The sequence below is a fragment of the Cannabis sativa genome, chromosome 5 (genome assembly GCF_029168945.1).
Source record: "Cannabis sativa cultivar Pink pepper isolate KNU-18-1 chromosome 5, ASM2916894v1, whole genome shotgun sequence".
NCBI lineage: Eukaryota > Viridiplantae > Streptophyta > Magnoliopsida > Rosales > Cannabaceae > Cannabis > Cannabis sativa.
Genome location: NC_083605.1, coordinates 71,454,535 through 71,478,575, shown reverse-complemented (window position 1 = coordinate 71,478,575; position 24,041 = coordinate 71,454,535). Strand labels below are relative to the sequence as shown.

General features: G+C 28.7%; 2 protein-coding genes across 2 annotated transcripts; both read right to left on the bottom strand.

Moving 5' to 3' along the window:
* Positions 1–1,174: 1,174 nt before the first annotated feature.
* Positions 1,175–4,236, bottom strand: LOC115716107 (phosphoribosylaminoimidazole-succinocarboxamide synthase, chloroplastic). The gene is made up of 12 exons (XM_030644829.2): positions 3,854–4,236; positions 3,589–3,690; positions 3,221–3,350; positions 2,903–2,995; positions 2,742–2,830; positions 2,519–2,599; positions 2,267–2,356; positions 2,073–2,162; positions 1,838–1,888; positions 1,699–1,745; positions 1,545–1,602; positions 1,175–1,464 (listed from the first exon to the last, which is right to left on the bottom strand). Exons 1-12 carry the CDS (start codon positions 4,163–4,165, stop codon positions 1,405–1,407), a joined length of 1,203 nt encoding a protein of 400 aa, XP_030500689.1. The 5' UTR covers positions 4,166–4,236; the 3' UTR covers positions 1,175–1,404.
* A 4,878-nt stretch (positions 4,237–9,114) lies between these two features.
* On the bottom strand, positions 9,115–13,140 carry LOC115716108 (probable serine/threonine-protein kinase PBL19). The gene is made up of 4 exons (XM_030644830.2): positions 12,230–13,140; positions 10,840–11,100; positions 10,438–10,560; positions 9,115–9,820 (listed from the first exon to the last, which is right to left on the bottom strand). Exons 1-4 carry the CDS (start codon positions 12,596–12,598, stop codon positions 9,386–9,388), a joined length of 1,188 nt encoding a protein of 395 aa, XP_030500690.1. The 5' UTR covers positions 12,599–13,140; the 3' UTR covers positions 9,115–9,385.
* Positions 13,141–24,041: the final 10,901 nt, after the last annotated feature.

The window sequence follows — 24,041 nt, the reverse complement described above, 5'->3', positions numbered from 1 at the left end:
TGGTACGTGATTTTCTCTTTTTTTTTCAATTTTTTTATGAACAAGCTTAATAAACTGTGAAAGTTGACGATGTATTTAAAAGTAATGTGAGCAATTTGATGATTAGAGAAGCTTATTTTTTGTATCAACTTGCTAAACATGCAACCTATTTTTTGTAGCAGCTTGTTAAATATGCAACTTGTTTTTTTGTAGCAATTTGTTATATAAGCAGCCTAGTATTTATAAAAGATTACGAAATGGGCATAAGGGCGATTAATTAAAAAAACTTGAGATAGTTGTGTGTAAGAGGAAAGTGATAAGATGAAATGTTTGTGTATAAGATAGAAGTGATGAGATGGGATGCGTACTTCTGCGTAAGAAAAGAAGAATAGCGAGCAATGATAAAATGAGAGCTAGTTTTAGAAAAAAAACTCTTCTGAACCTCGAGTCGTATGTTGTGAGTTCTATCAATATTTCTTTTATACGAGCTAACTATTAATCTACTCTACATACAACCTCCCCAACCAATTGCACTAATTTTATCTTTTTATCATTTTGTGACCAACTTGTTGTGTAGTATCTCATCCGTAATTAAAGTGTTTCACCAATAGTTCTCATTAAAAGTAATAACTCTTCCTGTTATGCCCTTTTATCTATCAACACTTAGCACCAATTTTTTTATTTTTTTTTTTAAAAAAAAAGGGACCAATTTTTATTTTCTTTTATGAATTTTCACATGTTACTTAGCATAAATATTTGTTACATGACTTAGCCTGCCAATTTTCTGGTTTCATATTTTTCTACCTACTCTGTTATCATCCACTAGTTCTCAACTTATTGACCCTATTTAGCAGAACTTCTTGCATGGTTGATTAATCAAGGTCTCTTTTAATAATGATGAAAATTCTTAAGTGAGAACATCAAGGAAAGACTTGAGAAGAAAATATGAGCATTGAAGAACCTGGATGCAAGTGACAACTTTTGCACTATTAACTGTTCTTTATAGAATAAAATCTCAACTTATTTTTGAGAAACAATTTATTAAAAAAAAAAAAAACTACTATGACCACCTTGAACTTTGCCTTCAGCCACTTCATCATCAATGACTGAACAATTACCACTTATGAAACTGACCCCAAATCATTAGTAGCTTCAGATGTTAAAGTTAGTGAGTATACTATATAAACAAGCAAGAAGATCTAATTGTTCCACTTTATTGAGATTATTCTTTTCCTTTGATTGTAGTGAAAGTTGAAAGTTTCGACATGTAATAGTTATGGTAAAACACTGTACCACTTGGTTTGGTTTCTGCCTAATAAAAAATGTTGATCCCCAGGAAAATCCTATGAAAAGATGAAGACCGGATGCATTGCTGGCCAAATGCCCATCTTTTGTCAGGCGATTCTGGTTCTTCGTGAGCTTAAATTACTTGAGAGATGACAATGCCTCTGCAACTTTTCGAGATATTCGATCGTGCATTGGCTCCTGAATGAAGAAACCGGATTATGTTAAAATTCTCATTATATTGATTAATATATATATATATCAGTCTATAAGACATTTACCTCTGTTGATGGCATTTTAAATTCTGACTTTGTTATCGTCTCGTATAAGAAAATATATCTGTAGTATTTTTTCATAAACACAGGTCAATAAATAAAAGCAGAGATATATCCAGTAGCAGACGTGCTTTTAGTTGAATAAAATAAGTAAACATACCGCCAAGCTAGTTCGCAAACAAGTTCTTCAGGAGCATCGGGGAGGACCTATACATTGGATGACCTCAGTAAGATTTGAAATTTTCTCATGAACAGAAAGAATTAAAATAAAATTCCAACAATGTAAGTAATGTAATTACCTTATCTTTGTATGGATCACAGTGATCTTTGAACCATAACCTCAAGAACTCCTGTGAAATATAGAAATCATAAAGTGATCACTGGAAAGTTACTGGTAATTATATATATCGGTGAAGATTAAGCACATGGAACTTGTGAATGAAATGCATCCTCAGTGTCTGATAGAGGATATACATACAGAAGCTAGAGTATTAAGATATAAAAACCAGGACATGACAAGAAGGGAAAATACACCTTATCAACATTTTCAGGTTCTAGACCATTCTGAAAGCGTTCCTCGTAGGAATGTGCTATCCAATATCTGCTTGAATCGGGTGTATGAATCTATAATGGAAGTTAAAGAATCAACTACATCATCAACATCATTACTTCGATGAATATACAAGAACAGATAAGGTAGCAAATAGAACATTTAACAAGCGACAAACCTCATCGATCAAAAGAATGGAACCATCACGTCCCTTTCCAAATTCATATTTGGTGTCAACTAATATCAAGCCATGCTCCTGAGCCACGCGCTGCAACATAAAACATATTATAAAGCCATCTGCCTAAAGAGTAAACTTTCTATCTTTTGATCTTTTTCTTATCAGGGATTGATTGAGGATGCGGAGAATAAGTCTAGATTAAAAATGTTTTTAAAATAATAATGAGGAAAATCATCTTGGATCGATATTTACTTGTCCATATTCAAACAAGCTCAGTGCTTTCCTACTTGCTTCCTCGTAATCATCTCGACTCATCAGTCCGCTCTTAATAATCTGCAAGGCAAATGCATCACATTAGCCAACTAGATAGCAGTGGAGATTATAAGTGTACAAGCCATGAACCCAATGTGGTATCATTTAGAAGACATAAATCGAAAAATCAAAGGGAAATTTTGAAAATAAATAAATATTAAACCTCATCTGGAGTCACGGGAACATCATGATCTGCAGCCTTCGTTGTAGGTGTGAGGATATTTTGAGGAAGCTTTTGGTTTTTTACCAATCCTGCAATTAAAAAGACCATCAGAGAGAAAATTTTCATACTGGAACTAAGAAAGCACTGCACAATTATCTCACCTTCAGAAAGTGCATTGCCACAGTAATTTCGAACTCCTTTGTTATAGACTGTCCATAGTGATGTCTCAGTGCTTCCAGTTACAAAACCTCTAACTATACATTTGTAGACATAGAGTCAATGAAATAGTTCATTACTTATTCAATGTCAGCACAACAAAGAAGTCAATAAATGTATAAGCATATCACGAAATTTGAAAGATGAATTATAACTAAACAGCTAGTTTTCATAAATTTATCGAAACATTAGAAGGAAAGACCAAAAGATCACAACACTTTCAATCAAAGTGGACATGAAAAAGGTAATCCAACAGAACATACCCACAAACTCAACGGGAAAAACGGAACATTTCTTTGCAATTGTTACATTTTCATCTGGGGTTAACACAACGGCGTTGGGTGTAATATGTCGTGTTTTGTCAAACCACCACAAACTTGTTTCATTAAGAACCTGAAAATCACAAAACTAACTATATAAACAAAAATATTGAACCTGCAAATGGAACATCCAACATGTATATCCAAATTGGAAAAAAGGGACAATACTAAAGGCAAAGAATAACACAACAATGGAGAAGCATAACTCAGTTTCAATAGAGGCAAAGGCCAAAGGCTATACCTTTCATTCAGTATGCTTTCAAAATAAAAAATTTCACTTGTCTAAAAATGATTTCAGCTAAATACAATACCTGTCCTTTGAATGGTATGGAAGCAAGAATTCTGTCAAAAGCGCTCTGCCGATCAGTAGTGACTAAAACAAGATAATCACCACTGTCATAAATATCTCTAACCTGTAAAAAAAAAAGATTTTTCATCAATAATGAAACTCAATTTCTTGCAAATTCACAGGAAAACAAGTAATCTGTCTTAATCAGAGAAACTCAAATTCACCAAACACAAGCACGATTGATAGCATCAGTAAGTATAATAAGTCTAGGGTTTAGTTTACTTTACCTTTCCTCTGGTTTTGGATTTGAGGCCAGGAACAGTGAGTTGCAAATTGGTTTCGGATAAACAGTTCGGCAAGGATGCTCTGATGGCGTCGGAAAGCTCTTCTCTGCGAGAACTGTTAACCAGCGTATCAAGGGACAAGGGGGGTTGGTGTTGATTTCGAACGGCCATAACCGAGAGAGAGATGGATGGGAAGTTCCTTGAAATGGGTTTGGGGTGAGTGAAGAAATGGGTTGGAGGAAGACGATGGTTATGGAGTTGGAGATTGGGTTTAAGGGTTTTGGGAGGGTTTAAGCCTCTCATAGACTGAGCCATTGTTGTAGCTGTAATGTTCTATTTGCTCACTCAGCCCAGTTAGACTGCTTTTCAATTGACTTTTTTTTGACTATTTGCTGAAATAATTTCTTTCGATAGGACAAAATAGTCCTTTTCAGATTCCTACAATAGTTCCTTCTTATAATGTTTTTGGGAATGAAAAGGGTGGAATAGGAATGCCAATAAAAATAGTAAATTTGTGTCATAAATTATAATTCTACAACTTGTATAGTAATTAGATGGTAAGTGTTAAATAAATTGTTACGTATTTAACGGTCAGGTACTTATGGAGTTTCAGAAATATAATTTAAGTATTATTACTGTTAAAAATTAAATTTAATTATTTATTCATAACTAAAAATTAAACTTAAATATTTATGCTGTAAATTACTCTAATAGTAGTGTATATTAGCTTAGTGATTTTAGGCTTCTTCTTCCAAGTCTCAAGTTTGAATTTAGTGTCCAAAAAAGAGAAAAAAAAAATGACTAAAATTTAAAATATATTCTTGTTGGAGAAAATTAGACAACACCAAAAATAACGAGTATTCGAGCAGAGCCAAAAATAAACACTTGCAAATATGTAAGTATTCACTTAGAGTAGCGAATACTCAAAAATTAGACTACGAAATAGACAAAAAAACAGTGAAAGGTAAGTGAGATAGAGAAGTATAGTAGTTCAGTCAGAGTTTTGCCTGCTTAATCTACTTTTGGTAGACTATCAAATTTGATTCGGATCACTTCTTTATATAGAAAGCAAGTGTCATTTGATTTTACATAACCAGTCAGATAGAACCATTTATTACATTAATTATACCCATTAATTAAGATAAATGTTAACAAAATAAATGTAATAACAGTTTCTTCTTGTTCTTTAATTAATTTCCTAAACGTGTACGACTTGTCGAGTCGTATATTGACTATCCATATTCTGAACATGCAAGCTTGCAAGCTCTGTAGTGTTTTACTCACATAATGGGCATTTGGGTGTATTAGTTGAATGTTTGCGATCATCCTTAATTGTATATTCGAACATTCATGTGTTGACAACTGAGAACTTTCGAGTTCCCAACTAGTCATCGAACACATTAGTCTTTCAGACCAAATAAAAGTGGTTTTTACATGTCGCATGAGAGATATACTAATCGATATATACACAATAAGTACTAGCTTCTCTCGATCCTGCTTATTTGTAGGCACGATGATGTTCATAATGTGCGATTAGATCATGTCTCGGTCTCACCTTCTTGCAACATCATTAACTTCAATAACTTCAACCTCCCCACCACTAGGCTTAATGATATCGAGCCTAAGAGAGGATAGAGTCGGCCCAATAAACCCACTAGTTTGACTTTCAACATTGCTAGCTACCACCTCATCCAACACATTCAAATGGTTTGTCTTTATCTCTCAATTAGGGGTGTTCATCCAATCCAATCCGCACTTTTTTTATCAAACAACATCCAATCCGCACTAAGTGCGGATTTCATATTTTGGATCCAATGCGATCCGCATAACAGTTTAAATCCAATCCAATCCAATCCGCAATAGTGGGGATTGGATCGGTTTTTTAGATCGGTTATTTTTTTAATGATAAATTATTTAATATATTATAGAAAAAAAAATTAAAAAAAAAAGAATATTGTTTCTTAATCTCCAATAATAATCTATTTTCATCTCTATTTATATATAAAAATCAAACCAGTATACATATATGTCAATATTTATGTACTAAAAAAGACTATTGTTTTTTTTTTATGTTCTTTATTATAAAACAAAAAAAATATACCAACTCAATATATTACTAAAAAAGATTAAGAAATTAGAAGTTTGTGTCTTTTATTTTTAATATTACTAGAAAATTAATATATATTATATATTATAATTTTTTAAAAATATATATAATTGTGCGGATTGGATTGGATCGGTTACTTTTTTGAGGTAAAACAACATCCAATCCGCACAAGTGCGGATTTTGGATTTTTCAATCCAATCCAATCCGCGCAAGTGCGGATATCCGCATTTTGCGGGTTGGATTGGATTGGATCGTGCGGATTGGATTGGATCGGATACTTAGTGAACACCCCTACTCTCAACGGTTCAAAGTATCACCCCTGAAACCAGGTAAATTCTCAGTCTCCTTTCTTCCAACAAGAGAAACAACTTCAACACCATTACCATAAACAAAAATATATTTCTCACGCCTAACTGATGAGATTTTGGGGACCCAAACTGCCTGCTTACTGGTACTCTTGACTGCTCGAGGCCCTCTTGTCACACTTGACTTCTTCCTCGAGATCTTCAAAACTGACGACAGGAAGACTGGAATAAAACCAGTCGACGGAGCCACAGTTGCAGCCGAAGAAGAGACCAATGACACCAACTGCTGCCTGGCATTGATAGTGCGACTGCTTGAAACAGATGACTTAGCACCGAAAACACATCGACATAGGTTGAGAACGAGAATAACCAAGGTCCATAGAGAGGGAATGGATTTCCATTGGTGCTCAACACAGTATCAGGTGAAGATAACGAGCATCCACGCCTTTGATGCCCCAAACAACCACAATGAAAATAGAAAATCCCTATTTTCTCATATTTGAACTCTATCCAACGTTTAACACCTTTTCTCAACTCAAAAAAAACACCTCGAGAATAAAGGGTGCTCAATCTGGATTTCAATCTGAATTCTAAGCCAATTAGTCTAGGACGCTGGCTTTTCCTCATTAAAATCAACTAAAAGCACTTTTCCAGCTAGAGCTCTCAATGTATATTCATGAGGGAGAAGGTGTATATGCACCCACAATCGCATAGAGGAGATCGAAATGACACCATCAGCTCTTGGAGAATGGCCCTTTACGCACTAAGGGCCATTCTCCAGAGTCCAGCTTCTGTCATGAGTATTCTCAAAACCAAACACAAAATAGTTCTCATAATTATTGCCCTCAACAAAAGCTCCCATTGTGACAGGTCTCTTCCAGGCTTTAGACACAAAATCATGCACTATGGATTCCTCCACAAACATAGGAGATTAGGAGCCACCAGTTTCCCATAAAGGCAAAAGGTGGTAAGAGCTTTGACAGACGTGGCACAAGGATTCAAGGACACGGTAGCATCATCATAAGAAATACATTTACCCTTAATACCAAGGTTGGTAGAGCTAACCAACACCATAATGACCCGACAACAAACAAATAAACCATCAAACAACCTCTCCAGCAACCACAACAAATAGATAAAAGACCCAACACAACAACCTTGAGAAACAAAAAGATAGCAGAATGACAACAAAACTCAACACAAACACAGAGGACAGGAAGAATGAGCCAAAAGGAAGAAAGAGTGAAGAAGAAAAGGTAAGGGAACCAAAGACAAAAAACAAGAAAAGAGCCAAACGAAAGTTGCGAAGAAACAGAAAAACACTATTAAAGGACCAAACATCACAAAAAACCAACACACGACACTATAAAATGATAAAAAAAACAGGACACTCAAAAGGCAGACAACAAACTAGCACGAGAATCAGCACACAACATTACACCGTAGAAAAAAGAAGGACACGGAGAGGAGAAGAGTAGAAGACCATTCTCCTCAAAATTACTCATGATTATGATGGTAAAGCCAATAACTATAATTGAAAATATTTATGAAACAATTCAAACTTTGCAAAGTTCTAAACATTAATATAATGACTCGTAAACTTGATTTCTCTCATATGATAATTCTTTGGGTGATAAAAAAATCCAATGAGAATGTATTCTTGACATTGACTATGTCATTTGAGTGAGTTTGACTTCCATAATGGATTTTATACAACTTGGGCTTACCAACCCAAGTAAACATAGAGGTTTTAGCTTTTACATATTGAGCTCGTAAGTTGTGACTTATTTGACTAAAAAGAATATATTCTTTGAGTCATGAGCCTTTAATAATATTTTTTTTTTGTCACTATAAATCCTTGAAAAGAGAAAAGAGCATTCAAGATTTTAAATTTTAATTAAGGACAAAAAACAGTGAGTAGTTTCAAATATTACAAAATAAGTCTTTGTGGGAAAAGTCAGAAAGTAGTATAAAATATAAAATGTTGCACTTAATCAATATTTTAGTCATATTTTATATCAATTTGGTGTGGTCATTAGTCACTAAATCATAGTGGCAGAAAAAGAGTATCGATTTAAGTAATTAAAATATAGAACCATCATAGCATCGTAACATGTAATAAATAAATGTTCTCTTATTTGAACATCCATCTAGAACCATCATTTTTCCATCATCAGTTTACCATGGAAATTGTTTGAGCTTTTAAGTAATTTTCTATGCATCACTTTTTAATTTATTAATCATAATTAATTATATTTTACTTTTTTTAGTTTGCATTAAATTATTTTTTACGTGTCAATATCACTATTAGTTCAATTAAGTATTTTGTCTAAAATAATTTAATGTAATAACTTTTAAAAAATAATCACAAGATAATATATGTAGAAGGTGCTAGGCACTACTGATGTCCAATAACAGTACTCTTTAAAATATTATTGTATATTAAAATTTAGAACACAACAATATATATTTATTTTTTGAATTTTTTTACACAAACTGCTTAGTTTTATTATTATCACTATTATTATTAATAATATTTTTACAAATTTTATTTTGCATTTTTACAATTTTTTGTAGTTACATTACACAAAATCTCATGAAACCAACATAGAAACAACGAATAAACTATAAACAATCACAATACAAATACAAATTAACATAAAAATAACGTGTAAATAACATAACAACAATATAAATTTTTGTTTAAAAATTGTAAATCCATATTTTTATAATTTTTGTACTACATTTGGTGTTAGTATTTCTTTAAACTTAAGAGATTAGTTAAATGAATATTATATATTTGTGATCTCTTTTCAATTTCAATGCATCATTTTTTTTGGGGGCTTTCCAACTTATCCACAAACACATAATTAAAGAAATTACTTAACAAGTAACAACATGTATTTACAGACACATACATGGACTACACCTAAAAAAAATTACCTATATTTATTTCTGTATATTAGAGGGAAAAAAAAAATAAAAGCCTCTTCATAAATAACTTTGGAGAACTATAAGAGATCTCACTCAGAATCAAGAACAAATAATCAATTTCTCATTGGCCTCTTTGAGAATAAGGTAAAAAAAAAATAGATATAAATATTATATATATGTTACCCAACTCTATTTGGATTTTCCCTTCACTAAATTAGATTTATGTGAAGAAGAGGTACCATTTGCAGATGAACTTGATGATGAGGCTTGTGATTCTTGTATAGCTTGTTTCAACCTCTCCACAACTTGACTCATTGTTGGCCTTTCTTTTGCATTCTTCAGCAAGCAGCAATCTGCCAACTTGGCGATTTTCTTCGCGGCATTTGGTGCAAAATCTCCTCTCAAACGAGGGTCGATAATCATACTAAACCTGTTCTTGTCAGCTGGATATTGTTTCACCCAATCTAAAAGTTTCTGCTCTCCTGAAGGACGGTTTCTTTCCAAAACTCGCCTTCCAGTGAGGATCTCGTAGAGGACAACACCGAAAGTCCATATGTCACTCTGGACGGTGAGATGGCCAGTCTCAACGTACTCTGGTGCTGCATATCCATATGTTCCAACCACCTGTTGAGGAAGAAAAATACAGACTAAGATAAGATAACTTAGGCACTTCAACTTCTCTAATGAATGCACTTTAAATAAAATCATTGGAATTGGTGGATACCAAGTTGGGACTTAAAAGAACATGTTAAAAAGTCCTACATTGTTAATATGTGGAAAAATAATAGAATGTATAAGATAAATGAGTTACTCGTCTTATTATTAATTAGTTTTTGAGGTGGAACCTTATTCACCTTATACCAAATTCTAAACATATATGAAACAATCCTAAACAATTCTAAACAATCCTAAGATATATGATAAAATCATTGAAAACTCTAGAAAGTTTCGAAGTTGAATCCTCCATAAGTATTTTTAAAAAGTTTAGAAATTGTAAATTTGAAATTGATCTCGTAAACTCGTAGCTTGAAATACTCTCCCTACTACTACAAAGATTTCGATGCATTATCTTATTATTTAATATTTTATGTATATACTAATAATTTTTTTTCTTCACAATTTCGGGACCCCGAGTGCTAGGGGCCCAAGCCTCAGGCCTTGCTCGCCTTACCTCAGAGTTGGTAATGCTATCTTTGCTTTCCTATTAATGATAACATAATTATAATTTGTTGTGTACTTACTGCTGTAGATACATGAGTCCGGTCACCGGTTGGCCCTTCTCTGGCAAGCCCGAAATCAGAGAGCTTTGGCTGAAAGTTCTCGTCCAATAGTACATTTGAGGATTTAAAATCTCTGTATATTACCTTCAGAAAAGGAAAATGAAAAATTGGTTAATTACAGAACAGTTTGAAAGCTTGCAAGTCAAATAGAGTGAAGAAAATTACTACTATAATTGAGAAGAAGAAGAGTACACTTTTATGGCTATTCAAATCATCCATCTTCACAATGCTAGAATAGCTAGGTAGTTAAATAGGCATATTGCATCATGAACAATCCGAATTATAATAACTACTCAAAACTAAAGAGAGCTTATGATGGGATATCGTCACCAATTCTCCGAGCTGAATAACAAGATTTTGTACCTTAACTTCCACTCCGTCGTGCAAATAAGCCAAGCCTTCAGCAGCACCAAGGATAATCTCCAATCTTTTAATCCATGGAAGAACAGGAAATGCTCGGTTGAAAAGATGATCTTCCAAACTTCTATTAGGCATGTATTCATAAACCAATAGCCGTTGAATCCCTCTTTCCCCGTCTGCAGAGCAATATCCTATGAGTTTTACAAGGTGTGGATGACTGAGAACACCGAGGAATTGAACTTCTGCAAGCCATTGTTTATGACCCTAAAGAAACAAAGGAAAGAAGAATCAGAAAAAAGAGCATTTGGTTAAAAAATATGACAAGTGTTATGAAGAAAAAACACTAAGACAATCAAGAAGAAAGTGTATCATATTAACACCTCAATCACATTTACTATAAGGCAGAATGTAAAATCATGTAACATATTCATATGCAGTCCTAACTAGATTTGCTAAACTAACACAAAGGCACACAAATCTGAGGTGATTGCTTAACACGGCAGATTATCTTACTCGATCGTATCGATTGGTTTTCAATGCAAGAACATTGTATTGTACTAAAAGAAGATATAAAATCAGTTGAACTGAATCAGAAAACACATTTTGATTCCTTCAAATATGGCATTCATCAACCCCACAAAAAACTTCAGTGCCTTAGAGAAAATCATATCTATGTCAGTTCATAAATCATTTAAACAGAAAAACTTCTTTAAATAGTGTGGAACTGTTATCAAAAGGAGTGAAAAGCTAAAGCAAAAGAGTACATTCTATATAGGAAGCCATGTATACTATTTTAACAGAAACTACTAACAATGCTCTTACTTTCATTGGCTTCTTGCTTAATTTTTTCAGTCAATTGCAATATCTACTTAAGGAATTATTTGCTATAAACATCCTTAATTCAGAGGGAGAGAAGGAAAATAGGAAAGAGAAAAAGAAAGAATGAAGAAAATGTATCTGTTGTAATGGATGAGTAAAAAGACCAATACAAAAGTTCATATATTGGTATTTGCCAAAAGGGTTTCCTATTACAAACTCTAACAAACTAATAGACTCTAAACTATATTGCTATCTATGACAAAATTTAGAAATGTCTGAATCCAAATTTTCCTAATTGATCAAGTAAACAAAGAGACCACTTTTCCCCCATTTCATAATTTCAACATAGCACCAAACCAGAAAAGATTTAGGATCAATGCTCATTCAAAACTCAAATGGGTAAGACATTACACAATTTCCTTACTTTATCAAGAAGATGATAAAATAATAGAAAAATAAAAAAGAATATCTTTGGGGTCATTCCAAGTTTAAACAAGCATAAAATTAATACCTTTCTTTAAACATTTGAAGACAAAACAAAATACATTAAAATATAAACAAAAGGCTAACTAACCTGTAAACTATGTTGATTTAACTTCTTTATGGCAACCACAGTAGGATTACCCTGACCATTAAGAGGCTTAATAGTCCCTTTATACACAGACCCAAAACCTCCTTCTCCAATCTTTAACATCCTATTGAAACCATTAGTTGCTTCCCTTAGCTCTTGGAAAGTAAAAGCTCTCAATTCTTGCTCTTTTTCTTTGTAAAGTTCTGGTATGCTTTTTGGTGATGGTAATGAGCCAGAAGATTTGGTTAAACGATCTAAAGCTGGATTATTATTATTATTATTGCTTGACTTGTTTTGGTCCCTTAACTCAGGAGCTGATTCTGCCTTTCTTCTGCACTTGGATTTATCTTTAAAGAGATAAAAGCACTTCATATTTTGAGCTCTAATAAAAAACCCACTTTTAATTCTCAATCACTACTTGTAAAAATGCTATCTTTTCTTTAACTTTTATAAGATAAGGCTGAATTTGGATAGAAAACTTAGAAGACCAAACAAAAACCCAAGATGGAAATTGAATCAAAGAGGTATAAAAGGAAGAGAAAACCAGAAACCCAGATGGAAATTGAAGCGAAAGAAGAAGAAGAAAATGAGATAGAGAGAGTGAAACTGTTGAAGGTTTCAAATAACCGTGTGGTTGTAGAAAAATTGTATATATATCAAAAAGGGAGACATAAAGGAGCAAAACCCAGGTGAGAAAAACAACGTTTTGGTGTGAAAAGACAGTGAAAAACCATGTCACATAGGAAAGAGAGAGAGAGAGAGAGAAGAGTCGTGAGTTAAACGAAAACATTAATAATATATAAGAAGAAAGAAGAACAGTGACAGATATAGATAGATAAATAGATTGATAGAGGAGAAGACTGAGATTATAGTTTGGAATCAATTCAATTCAACTAAACCAAACCAAACCAAACCAAGTGATAAGAGGCAAAGACCAAGACGACTTTCATTGCATGTAATAATTATATTTATATATATATATATATATATATTTCACTCATTTTTTCATTAAATTTCTGTTATTTCTTATTGTAACTAAATTATTTATCTTTTTATCAAATTTAAGAAAAGAAAAAAAAGTTGAGGCATTGAATTTTAAACGGAGGACATTCATTAATTGTAAATTATCAAACTTGGCCTTCGGTCATAACACAGCGTTTTAGGACTTTAGGAGTTGAACAAAAAATGACCATGAAATAATGAGAATTTTTAAAAAATATTATTAGTGTCTAGTATTCTCCTCGATATTATATTTTTATTGGTTGAATTAAATATCGAGTTTTATATAATTTAAAAAAATAACTTTTACTTAATATTGTTAACTAATGGTAGAACATCACGTCCCTTGTAAAAAGTGTTGAGTATTACTGATGTCAAATAACAATACTCTCAAATAATTTAATGGCTCATCTTTTAAGGATTTTATCTAAACCAATAATAAATGCACTAAAACATATGCATGCATTTGTATGTATTATTCTTTTTAAAAAAAATTAAAAAAAAAATGTATTTCTTCCTAGCAATCAACGCGTAGAAAACTAACCCTTAAAAAATCCATTTTCAAATAAATAAATAAATATTATGTACTTTTATTTCAATTGTGGAAATTTTTGGACCTCTTTATGAATTTTCAGGGTATTAATTTGTTCTAAATTTTCTTTTCTTTTTTTAACCAAACTAGTAATGCGGTTTTTTTTTTTTTAAATCAAATTAATTATATGATCAAACTCATTCACCTAAAAACAGATTAGTTTGGTTTAAAAAAAAACATATTAGTTTAGTTCAAAACAAAGTTGTATTCATAATTATTCTATTTTTTTTACTAAATTATTTTACCATTAAAATTTATAATACATAAATAATAATGAAAAGAAAGATTCTTAAAACAATATTGAGCAAATACTAATAATATGTCCAAGATTGTTCTTAAACATTCGTATTCAATAAAAAAAAAGTATTATATATATATATATATAAAAAAAAAAATTAAGTGGTTTGATTTAGTTTAAAAATTGAACTACTATCGAAAATTCTAAAATTGTGAACGAAATAGAGAATTATTTATTGACCAACTATTGACAACATGTTTATTTGGTTTAGTCTAAATTGGTTGAAATTTATAAGAACCGTAGATTATAAATTGTATGAACAATCCTGAGTAGCAGTGATGATTATACACATATTTTATAGATATTTTAATCACACAATAAAGTAGCTAAAATAGTTAATGTAACTAAACTATTTAGTTACGAGGTAAAAACTGATAATAAAAGTATTGCTTCATCAAATTAGTTATATTATAGTAAAAGATTTAGTTCTTAAATAGTACTTAATTACATGTATGAAGCGCAATTAAGCTATAAATATTATAAGTGTTATTATTATATTAATTTATTTACTTATTAAAATAAATAAAATATATTAAAATAAATAATTTTTAAATGATATGTAGAGAAGATATAAATATATGTTGTGTAATGTAAATGTGAGGTAAAAAAAAAAATTCAGTGAGTTATTTTAGAGAATAGAATAGATAAATTGATATTTAAAAAAAAAAAAAGAATAGATAAATTGATCTAAATGCTCTAAAAACATTAATATATTTTCAGCGAAAAAAATAAATATAAACATATTTTACGGAAAATATATTTTTTAGATATTTGAAAAAAAAAAATTAACACTCTTTTTTTGAAATAAAAAAAATAATCAACATTCTTTAAAAGTTTTATGTTTATCGTAACAGAAATTAAACATAAAAAAATATGAAGTATTTAAGAAGTTTAAAACTTGTCACTAATTAATTTATATTGTATGTTTATTAAAAAAAAATTCTAATGTTTGCTATTCAAAAACAATAAAAAATCACCACGTAGATGTTTTTTTTATGATCATTATTATTTATTTATTTTTGGGAACAAACACGTTGAGATGATTTTTTTTATGACTATTTATTTTTTTTCTTTGGAGCAAAACACGTTGATGAAATTTAAAACAATACAAAATTATTGATTAAAGGCGCGTATTGGAATTGTTAATCCATATTTGATTTTAGTTTATTGGGTATCAGTAATATTTAATATTTTTTAAATGTATTATTTTTTAATTAATTAGTGATATTTTTTAAAAATTATTATTATATAGATCTAAATTTTTTTATATATTTTTGTGATCAATTGCTGTTAAATTTTTTTATTTATTTTTTACTTAGTGATTGTCTTATAAATTAATAGCACTTTACAATTGAATAAGACTAGATTTCGAAAAAATAAAAAATAAAAAAATTGAATAAGACTTTATTTATAATCGAAATGAGATCTTGGAGTTGGTGGTCGGTAGCTATATATATAGTCTATAACTTATATATATATGAACTATTATCATTTTGGACTTTTACTAACAACAATATATATATGATTCTTTGGAAATTAACTTTTACTGAAATTAAATTGACTTACAAGACAATTGGAAAAACTTGTCACAAACAATATACCTTATTACCTTACACTTTTTTGTTATATTATTATTTTGGAAATTCATCATGCACGTGTTAGAAATTAATATATCTTCATATATAAAATATTACTATTTAATAATTTTTATTAGTTTAATAAAATATTTTATTAGGAAGATTAATTTTATAAATATATATAAATATTAATATTATTTATTTTATTATATTAATTTAAATATATGATACTAATATTATTTATTTTAGAAATTAATTGAACTTATATTAATTTTAAATTAATTTAATTAATATGTATAGATATTAACATATTAGTTGTAATATTATTAGTTTTTTAATATTAAGAGTATGTTCAATTTTAATATTTTTAATTTTATATTTATTTTTTAAAATTTTAAAACATTAAATATTTTAATAAATAATTCTTTTAATTTATAAAATTTTAAAAAAAAAATATACATTAAAAAATAAAATTTATAAAAATATAACTAAATATTAGTTGCACGTAAAAATAATCTAGTATATATATGAACTCAACTTAAAATGTACTTATTATCCATTTATACATAAAAAAAATAATTATTTTGTTTTAGAAATTAAAGATAAATAAAGAAAAGTTTTCTATATAGGCTATAGAATTAATTTGAAAGTAAATTATACTATATTATATGTTAATTCAAGTAGTTTCACGTCATGTGTTTGAAATTAGTTCAATAATCCTATATATATACTATTATATTTCCAAAGCAAAGGTGACAAGAAATGTTTTTGTTTTTGTATGAGTGTGAAACGAAAAAAGAAAAAAAAAACGCAATATAAGATAAAATTTTCTTTAATTTAATTTAATTATAAAGCTATTTTTCATATGAGAATTAGGACACTATTGAGTTTCCAACTCATCAATTTCATGATTAGGCAAAATGGAGGCAACCGACTCATATTTTATTTATCATAATATAAACCCATAAATTGGCCACTTACACTTGTAAAGCCAACTTTTGAAGTTTTAAGTGTTGACAAGCAAAAAGAAAAATCCAAAATAATAATTATTTGTATGAAAATATATTATAGCATAATAAGCATGCCCACTAAATATTATTATTTTATATCACATTATATAATATTATATATTTAACCATTCCCACTAGAAGTCGACAACTTATGAGTTGGATTAATTGATCATTTGCATGCTAATTACACAATTAATTGATTATTAATTAATCATTAATTTTCTTAAGTTTGGTCCCATGTAGCTAGGTTTTTGTGTGTGTGACAATTTTATAAAAATAAATGTAACATATGGTATATGTGATTTGCCAAAATAAACATTTTAAAACCCACTTCAGTTGCTTTCACTCAGTACTTGATAGATATTGTGAAAAATAATACTATACAATATTAGTCAATTATATAGATATATACACTGTATAAGACAAGTTCACTTGTTTCTAGGATTTCAAATTTCTTCAATACTATTCTGTTGAAAGTGTAAAAATATATGTAGTATAAAATATGGTATATATCCTTGTCTGATGACTATTGACTAGTTTTCAAACCTTGGATTTTTTCTTCTTACTTCTTGTTTTTTCTAATATTTTTTCATTGACTTGAATAGTTAAGACTTCTAGCTAATGAAAATAAAGGTCTTCTTAGGAATGGCTATTAAGTTAATAGAGATATTTGTGCTGAAATTTCTTAATCTTAATGTATATAATATTATAATAAAAAAAAATAGTTAAAATATTTTATTTTACGATTTTGTTACGTATGTATAATTTTTTAGACATTAAGTGTCAACTTAGAAATACATGACAACATATTATAAGATTATGTATTAAATAAGTTAAAAATAAAAATATGTTGCTACATGTTTTTGAGTAAGCACTTAACGAATTTAATTGACATTTAACAATCAAAAAAGATACGACAACAATAAAATTGTAAACTAAAATACTTCTACTGTTATTTTTTTTAATTAGAATCATATGTATAACAATTACAAATATTAAAAAAGTGTTCCTCCAAATATCTCAAGTTAATAAACCTTGAAAAGTTGACCCCTTTTCTTTTATTTTTTCTAAATTTAAATTTTAGAGTGCGTGCATAGGCATTCGAAAACAACTTTCTAAATTGTTAGAAAAAACAATTATCTAATAATTAAACTCTTAGTAATATTCATTAAAGAACAAAAAAATTCATAATTCATATGTGTTATTATATAAAAAAATTTATATGAAGAATACAAATTGACAATTTATTTATAAAAATATATTTAGAAAGTGTGGGTAATATATCATTTTAAGGGTTAATTTCACAAATGCACAAAAACAACAAAAAATACGGTTTCATAGAATTTTAAATATTTTTACGATTTTTTGATTTTATTTATATAAAATATAGTCTTTTTATGTTGAAATTTTGTTCATTTGTTGTTAATTTTTTGTTGCATGTATGTTATTTTTTGTTATTTTTTTGTTGTTATTTTGATGTTACTTTTATATTGTTTTCTTGTTGATTTTATATTGTTTTCGTGTTATTTTTTAGAAAATCGTAAAAATGTAAAAAAAAAAAACATTCTTTGAACGTAAAAATGTAAATATTTTACAAAAAATGGTGCCTTATATAATTATTCCTAATTTTAACTTTAAATGAGTTTTTATTTATCAAAATACCACTTAAACATCTATTCATTTTAGCCCAAATATCAATTTTTTCTTTTTTCCTCTTTTTTCTTTCATTTTTAATTCTTAAATTTAGCATTCAGTTTCTTTTTCTTTCTCTTTCTCAGTTTTTCATTTTAAAACCATATTCCAGTCACTTTCGAAACACACGTTCAAAACCCACGAAAATTACATCCCACCCATAACTTTCGCCATCTTCTTCTTCCAAGTGCCTTCTTTATCATTTTTTATATTTTTGATTTCATATATATAATGGCTATAATTTGTGGTTCTGCTTCTCCATATCCATTGCTAAAAAATCTTCAAAAATAGGTGATAAATCAGTTGCTAACAAGGCTAAAGGGAAACATCCAGTCATCGACGATGATGACTCTAATTTTGCTCCCCCCCTGGCTAAAGGTGGTCGTCGTCCAGTGAAGAAGAAGTCGAAGGTGTCTTTGCCTGAAAAAATTCTAACTCCGACAGCCAAAATGGAAAGAAGAAGTCAACTTCAAGACAACTGTGATGAAACTGTAATGCAACAATTATATATGTTGCAATCCAACTAACATAAAACTACAAAATAACTAATAATTTCACATATTTAATACAAATAAATATTACAACAATCGTGTTTTATCTGTCCAGGTAGGGTATTTGACCATCCTGAGCCCTATTTTTATAATATTATGATATTGTAGTAGCAAAACTATTATTCAACCAACTTTCAACTTAATTGCAACTAAAAATATTAAATGTGAATGTGTATCTATAAGAAACTATTTGTCAGTATTTTTTTTTTGTCACTGATCGATAATTAATTGTACTTTAATAGTAATATGTGGAGAAATAACTGTTAAACATTTGTAAACTAACTTTATATCAACTAATTTATTATATTAATAAAACTAAATATATTATAAAGGTTTTTTTAAAGAACTTTGTATTGTATTGAAAATATGAAACATTTGTAAATATGATAAAATTTATTGTATTGTTATCAATTTATAATAATTGATATGTCAAGTTTCAAAGAGTTTACAAAATGTTTATGCAACTGTTATGAAACATTAAAAACCAAAATAGTATTTTCACGTACGTAACTCTATCTACATGTCTATTCGTGATTTAATATGAACAAATTCTCTATTAAAAATCTGAAAAATAACAAAAATGCACCGGGATAAACATTTAACTATAGTATTGATATATTTTTTTATGCGAATTAAACTGGATTTTCTGGTTGAATTTTAATTTTGTAGTAGTTTTTTTTTCTACTTTTTCCATGAATTTGAAACAACATCTGTTTTAATTGATTCCGATCATCTTCTCAAGTAAAGTCGTCAAAATTAATGGTGGTTCTCCGCCTAGTTTTGTTTCGATTAGTTTGCTGGGTTGATCGATTGAAGCTTGCGTAAGTGAGTTTTTTTGCTTCGTTCCGTGCGACTGAAAATTTAGAAGAAAAGATATTATTGTAATATTTAGTTTGTGGGCTGTATAAATATTTAAAGGGTCCTTTATAAATGTTTTAGTAATATAATTTTTTTTTTTTTTTTTGTATATATTTGAAAAAAGTGATGTTATATACATTTTCTTTACACTTTTTTTTTTTTTAAAAAAAAAAAAATACCTTTTAAATGTACATTTCAGTACACTCTTAATCTATTTGGGCATGATCTAGAGAGTTTTTTAATTTAGTTTTTTCTATAATTATATATACATTGTAATTATTTATTTTTACCTGTAATTTTTGAGATATTAATTATGAATAATTTAAAATATTGAAAATAAAGGTTAAATATTTGTTTTTTTTTTCCTTATTATAAGAACAGGTGAGTGTTCACACAACACGTGTGTCGAAATATTTCTTTTCTCCATTTATGTTGTGAGTTGCATTTATTGTCAAATGAAACTATTTTTTTTTTTTTTTGACAAAGTGATTAAAATCACTCATGAATTTACGACGCCCACGTCCGCCACCGGCGCTGGAACCTCCTCGAACCAGGATAGCTCATCGTCTAACCGCAGAGCATGCTTTGCCAATCATGAGCCGCGAAAATCTTAGAGCGAGCCCCATGGGACAAAACTGCTCCCGGAAATTTAGACAATAAAGCTATAACATCTTCAAACAATGCTCCTAACTCAATAAAATACTGAAGTTCCACCTGAAAAAAACATAAAAAATAGCATAAAATTTTAATTAGAAAACTATTCAAACTGAAAAGAATCAACCAACCACCAAGACTAAACAACTAGATCTCCCTATAAAATACTAGAACTAGCCAAAGGGTAATCCCTTTGGCTAGTTACAACTAAATTATAGCATAAATAAAATATTACTTATTTATAGACTAAAACATGTCAAAATCCTTAATAAGTCAAATTATTTATTATTTTATTTATACCGTAAAACTATAATCTTTATTCAACCTAAATTAAACCAAAATTGTATTAATATCCTTAAAATTTAATATTGCAATTTTCACATTCAAAAGTACCATTTTCCTATTACCACTTCATTATACATTTAATTAATAATATTAAATTAATATTAATTACTCCAATTCGGTATTATGACATAATATTAAATTAATATTAATTACTCAAATGAAACTATTTTTAAAGTAGGTAGTTTTGAAAATTTGATGACTTTACATGACCCTAGTAATAATAATCGAATCCTAGCTAGGAAGATGTATATAATAGCGTTTTGTAGAAAGATAGATATATAAAAAAGTTATAAAACAATAATGATTGGAAGAGTTCATGAAAAAATGGAAAAAGAAAAATGCACACACTTGTCTCCTTTTCTAGTTTTGTAATTGTTGGCTTTCCTACTACTTTTTTATATTTCTTATCATTTGCCAAAACTCAAAAGTGTACACACCATTAATTGCTTTGCCTCTTCTTTATTTTTTTGTATCATCATCATCATATATATATCTATTCTATATAAAGTGTGCCTATATAACTGAAATTCTTGGTTTATGAGAAATTCATGAGTGACTTTTTATTTTTATTTAATAAAATAATAAAATATTATTTATATATAATAAAATAATAATAAAATAAATCCTATTAATATTTGAACTGATATTTAGTATATTTCAACTCTATATATAATCACAACTATAACTCTAGAAATTAAAAATATATATATAAAATAAATTGAACCTCAAACCGCATATACAATTAGTTTATTGAGAGAGATTAGGAAAAGAACGAATTATATATGAAATTTTTTTTACCAAATCGTTTAGGTTTTCTCTAGCTATTTATCTTCATTTATATATTTTTTTTCAATCGCAGTCCACTCCCACTATTCAATGAACAGAGCAAGCAAATTCTTATTGCCGTCTAGATGGATGAGTGAATCTGCGAAAAATGGAGGATCTGACACAAATTCGCTGTGAGAAATTCAAAAAAATCGTCCCCCAATTTCAGGTTCTGATCCAATTGGGTCTTCTTTTTATTCGTAAATCATCCCCCAATTTTTAAGATTAATTTTTCATTTTCTAACATTTTGAGATTTTTGTCTCCTTATTGAATCTTTTCAAATCTGCATTGTTTCTATCAAAATTAATGAGCTCACATCGTTGTTGTGTTATACGGAGACTAAACTATGCCATTTGTTATGTTTAACCGTCACATCAAAAAACATGTTATATTCTATACTTGGATTATGTTAAAAATTTGATCTTATGAAGAATACGTTTAATTAGCTTAATGTGTTTTACTATGCAGTATATTCATATACAGTCCTTCTTTTTCTTTTCTATCTTCGAAAGGATAGTTAATAAATATAATATATAGCTTTTTTTTTTAAAATAATATATAGCTTTTTTTTTACTCTCTCTAATATGAAATAACAAAAAAAAAACTGAATTATCCATGCGCGTTGGGTCCACATGCAAAAAAATCATAAAATTATCCTTTACAAAAATGTACACTGATATTTTTTAAAATTTTTTTTGATGATCTTAAAAAATATTATAAAAATAATATCAAAACAAAAAAAAAATTACTTATACCCTAATTTCGTTTTATCTTAAGAAAAAAGAAAATTAATTTTATACACAAAAAAATTATTACACAAAAAAAAACATCAATTATCAAAAGCAGTAAGACTAGCAAAAAAATGGACATATGGTTTTCACTTTTTGTTGACACTACCATATTCAATTTATCAACGAAAAAATGGACAATCCAGATATATGCGGACCCGGCAATAATAAAAAAGTTCAAAATACAAAAATTACACTATTGTTTCTATCGAAGCAAATGAAGATTGAAATCTACCAATGACTATGATTAGTTTTCTTATCTACAATTTTTAGACAAATGCTATCTTCAATTATCAATAATTTAGAGGATTTTTAATTTTCTTTTTATCTTACACCCATTTAAGTAATGTTTCTTTAAGTATTGGAACATCAATTTTTAATTTATTTTTGGATTAACTTAAGAACATATTTAAATCATCAAGCTTTCTTAAACACTAATATATTGCATTTGGTATTCACTTTTAATTGACAACATTATAAAATATAATATTTAGATACACATAATAATAATCTCACCTAATAATTAATAATATTTTTTCTTTAATTTTTAATTGTATCACTTTCAAATAACATAAAAAAAAACTAGCATAAATTTAGTATACGTGTCTCGCACGTAGTTTTTTGCTAGTATATATATATATATTTGTGTCAAATTCTTAATTTATCGTGCATGATCAAAATGTGCTAATAATTTTAATTACATGCACAAATAAATTACCCAAACAAAAATAAAAGGGTATGTAACTAATAATTAATAAGTAGCTATATTTTTATGGTGTATATGATTTTAGTCTAGGTATGTAAATTAATTATAATCTCAAATCAGTACTTTTTTTTTAATGACGGTGTTAATTTAAGATCATTCATAACATACTTCCTGCAAAAGTTAATTAAAACTTATTCATGTATAACTAAAAATAATATAAAACCTTAAAACTGTGAAACTGTTATAAAATAATATAAAGTAGATGAGAAGAAAGAAAAAGAAGATGAAGAGAGAAAGAAAAAGTGAATGAGAATTTCTGAGTTGTTTATTCCAATGGGGTGAACCCCTATTTATACAAATACAAGAGTGAGATATTAAGAAACTAAGAAAAGGGGAAACTAAGGAAAAGAGGAATGTTGATTACAATTCATGGTAATAAATAAAAGATTTGGACATCCACATAATTATTAATATTTATAACACTCCCCATTGGATGTCCATAATAGCTGTCTTATTAAAAATCTTGCTGAAAACTTGGTCAAAGGAAAAAGAGTATAGTGTAAACTAACTCCCTCCCCCTCATTTATACATTTGTGGAAATCTTCTAATCGACGAATTTCGATCTTGTCTGCCGTCTTCTCAAATGTTGATGTTGGTAATAACTTTGTGAATAAGTTTGTAAGATTGACACTTGATTGAATATGTTGAACACCAATATGCATTTTCTTGAAGCGTATAAAGAAGAATTTCGTGAAATGTGTTCTAACTCTATCTCCTTCAATGTACCTCCTTTTAGTTGAACGATGCAAGCAGTATTATCCATAGAGAATTGCTTGGGTTGATACTTCTTTATTGAGTGCAATCCATATGTTTCCCGAATATGCTATGTCAATGATTTCACTCACACACATTTTCTACT

Excerpts from the sequence above, each read along its gene's own strand:
- LOC115716107 (XM_030644829.2), bottom strand. The coding sequence starts at position 4,165 with ATGGCTCAGTCTATGAGAGGCTTAAACCCTCCCAAAACCCTTAAACCC. Across the intron at positions 2,996-3,220 it reads TTTTCCCGTTGAGTTTGTGG|TTAGAGGTTTTGTAACTGGA; the intron begins GTATGTTCTGTT and ends ACAAATGTATAG. Across the intron at positions 1,465-1,544 it reads TTAAAATGCCATCAACAGAG|GAGCCAATGCACGATCGAAT; the intron begins GTAAATGTCTTA and ends TTCTTCATTCAG.
- LOC115716108 (XM_030644830.2), bottom strand. The coding sequence starts at position 12,598 with ATGAAGTGCTTTTATCTCTTTAAAGATAAATCCAAGTGCAGAAGAAAG. Across the intron at positions 11,101-12,229 it reads TAAATCAACATAGTTTACAG|GGTCATAAACAATGGCTTGC; the intron begins GTTAGTTAGCCT and ends TTGTTTCTTTAG. Across the intron at positions 9,821-10,437 it reads GGACTCATGTATCTACAGCA|GTGGTTGGAACATATGGATA; the intron begins GTAAGTACACAA and ends CTTCCTCAACAG.